The sequence below is a fragment of the Austrofundulus limnaeus genome, unplaced genomic scaffold (genome assembly GCF_001266775.1).
Source record: "Austrofundulus limnaeus strain Quisiro unplaced genomic scaffold, Austrofundulus_limnaeus-1.0 Scaffold153, whole genome shotgun sequence".
Taxonomy (NCBI): domain Eukaryota; kingdom Metazoa; phylum Chordata; class Actinopteri; order Cyprinodontiformes; family Rivulidae; genus Austrofundulus; species Austrofundulus limnaeus.
This window is the reverse complement of record NW_013952555.1, coordinates 356,059-359,392: the sequence shown is the minus strand read 5'-3', so window position 1 is coordinate 359,392 and position 3,334 is coordinate 356,059. Positions and strand designations below refer to the sequence as shown.

The window sequence follows — 3,334 nt, the reverse complement described above, 5'->3', positions numbered from 1 at the left end:
ACACACACACACACACACACACACACACACACACACACACACACACACACACACACACACACATTAAAGTTAGTGTGTGTTTGTGTGTAGACTAAAGAACATCTAACATGTATTCTTGGCTGAACCAACAAATAAAGCTTTACTTATTGTTAACCTGAAACATCAAGTTGAAGCTGAAACGTTGAGTTGTTTTTAGCTCAGAGTTTGTTTGTTTTTGTTTTCTTTGAATCATCACWGTAGCTGAATTCTTAAAGGAGACGTTACTTTTAAAAGAAACTCTTAGTTTTAGGGATGACAGGTTTTTAAAATGTTCAACAATGTTTTGAGGTGTTGATAAAAACTGGTTTTAACTGGACGACAGCCCTCTCTCACAGCAGAACAAAAGGGGAAAGTGGTTTATTTTCTAACCTTTATGGAGGTAGATAAGATGGTTCCTCATGTAAGAATCAGCCAACATCCCAAAATTAATCAAATCTGGGCCAACAGCAGATCTATTCTAAAATACACAAAGCTAAACAACTTTGCAATTTCTAATTATTAAAAGTCAATATATTAGTCCATATATTAAAGTGTCTATTAATAACGCAGTGTGAGAAAATAAAAAGAAAAGAAATGATTTGTTTAATAAGGTTTCATGAAAACCTTTCTTAGACTGAACCTTTATTGTTGTTCACATGATTTTGTCATGTGAACAGAGGGATTTGAAGAAATGTATTTTAGTCAGGTTAGTTACTGATTTTAAAAGCACTACACCATTTTCTTAGTTTTCCTTTTTAAYTATTGACTGTTATAATCCATTGTTTAACTATTGTTATGTCTTGATTAAAATAGTTTAGATACCTGTCTGAAACATTTTTACAACACATAAGAAACCGTTAATAAAACATTAGGTAGGAACTGTTGTTCAGAGTGCCTGTGATTCAGCCGTACACCTGTAGAGGGCGCACCACTGAAGAACAGGTATAAATYTGCAGGAACTTCCAGCTTCTTGTCAGCGTTGGTTTCCTGCTTGCATCAAGGGCATTAAATCCTCGTTCATTCCAGTCACTGGTGTTGTATGGTCCTCATTTCTGTGTTTTCGTCTCGACTTCAGTTATTGAACACTAAATTTTCTTACATTCTGTWAATCTGTGATGGACATGTGATAACAGCACTTTTTACGTGTTGCAGAAAGGATGTTCAGCTTAGCTGGAGCTGCTGGATAAACTCCAGGAAGTGACTCTTCCTCCTTTAACTTCTCTTTAAAAGAAGTGTTTGTATTGGCTCCTCCCACCAAACACACGACAGCCTACATGAGAGGAGCCACTGTTCGGCCCGACATCAGTCTGTCTCTAAGTTCTGTAACAGCTGATCAGATTTATTCCTGGTGTTTTGAACGTTTTGAGTTTGTGTTTATTATCATTACTTCTGATCTGTGCTGTGTTTGCAGTCAGGAGGTTGAGCCAGAATCAACTGTGTATTTCATGGTTAAATAYAAAAAGCTGTTCCTGGTGAACCGGCTGACTCAGCGGTCCACAAACACAACCTCAGGTCAGATTCTGACGGTTTGTGAGTGAAACTCTAAAGCTTCTCCTGGCCTGTGCTGATCCCACCTGCAGCAGTTGTTGTTGCCACACATCAGCACTTCTCTGCCTCCACAGCAGATGGTGCAGTAGGACTGGTAACCATCATCATCATACTGGTAGGCACACTCCAGGAACGAGTTCTGTGGAAGGACAACAAGAGAAGAACAGTAAACACACATTGTTGTGTTTATTAAAAGTCTGGACACTCTGGCTCCATGGAGCCACCAAAACTTCACACTGATGTACAAAACTTCACAGTAAATAAGGCATTAAGGGAAGAACTGCATTTATAACAAACTAATTAATAAAGAAAAAAACATTTTTTATCTGTAGTTCTAGCATTTTCTTTAGATACATCTATTAAAAACACTACAAGTTTAAGAGCATAAAACAGTATTTTTGCACCCATTTAAGGAATGAAAAAGTTAGTTTTACCTTGCAGCCCTGACACATGGCCCCGACAAACAGAGGGTGCTCCAGAGACACGTTCAGGCTTCCACAGGAGATGCAGATGTCTAAAGAAACACAAACAGTTTACTTTCAGTTGRAGTTATATTTTATTTTATAGCCTTTTACAAAATGCAACTCATTATTTCCACCTGTAACAACTCATTATAGGAGGTTAGGTGTTTACTGCACCTCAACAGTCAAATAAAAATGTAAATAACTCAACTCTACCCTAAACTACGTGGTTAAATTTGGTCAATTCTGCAAAACAATGTTTGAAGTTGATTCTAAAATGACCCTACAGGGACCGATCACATGGTATTTTAATGACGTATATATCAGTAATGATATAAAAGTAACTAATTTAATGGAGGAGGAAACAAATGACCCCAGTACAGTGAAGAGATAACTGTCATAAAACAGAAAATAATCCCCACAGTTACTGGAACATTCTGTTTAATAATCCCCTGGGTCATACATCATCTGTAACCATGGTAAAATATCACTTTTTGTTTTAAAGATTCATCATAAAATAAATACATAATTAAACATGTTTACCTTCTATGTTCCTGGTCTTCTTTTTGATCTCCTGTATAAGTCTCTCTGAGAAATAAAAAGACAACATTTAACATAAACAGCAGAATATTAGTAACTGTGATGATTGTGTTTTCTGTAACGTTTACCTCTGGTGCCTTCATCAATCACCTCTCTGATCTTTGCTTTTTCTGCAGAGTTCTTGCGTGGTTTCTTGGCAGGTGGAGGTGTGTACGCTGCCTCAGGCTCCGCCCACATCTCTGTGTATCCCTCTGAGGAAATGTTTGGCTTTGTTTACTTACTGGTTTTTAAAGCAACACACATCTTGTAGTTTCTTCTTAGGTGAATAGTGATATTATATTTTTATTATTTAGTGATTAAATGGATGATGTTATGTACAGACTGGTCTGGAACTGGTCTGGGACTGGTCTGGGACTGGTCTGGATTACACACAGCAGGAGGTAGTTAGATACATGCCTGAACTGAACACACTCACAACACACAGACATGCTGGATTGTACATTAGTGATGAGGAACAATGTCTGCAGACTTGACCCTGGAACAGATCGTTTGACCCTAAGTGATGTGAAAAAGTAGGCAGGGTCAGTTCTGTAACTGTTAAAAGTTCATGTTCTTCTGGTTCTTCTGGCTGATTCCAGATCTGAGCATTAATGGTGTTTCAGCCCAGCACTGTTGTGTGATTCTATTTAAGAGAGCTGCAGATCTCGTTCCGATGAAGCCAACAGGACCACATCATCCGCAAAAAGCAGAGATGCGATCCTAAGACC

The 3,334-nt window shown here is 38.0% G+C and overlaps 1 protein-coding gene across 1 annotated transcript in view; it reads right to left on the bottom strand.

Annotated features, from left to right (window-relative positions):
• Positions 1-2,818, bottom strand: part of LOC106523361 (DNA (cytosine-5)-methyltransferase 3A) — a gene marked incomplete at its 5' end in the record, with an annotated part of 12,976 nt that extends 10,158 nt beyond the window's left edge. The window contains 4 exon segments of the mRNA XM_014016754.1: positions 1,593-1,705; positions 2,001-2,080; positions 2,571-2,615; positions 2,696-2,818. Of these exon segments, the coding sequence (XP_013872208.1) occupies positions 1,593-1,705; positions 2,001-2,080; positions 2,571-2,615; positions 2,696-2,818 (361 nt within the window).
• Positions 2,819-3,334: the final 516 nt, after the last annotated feature.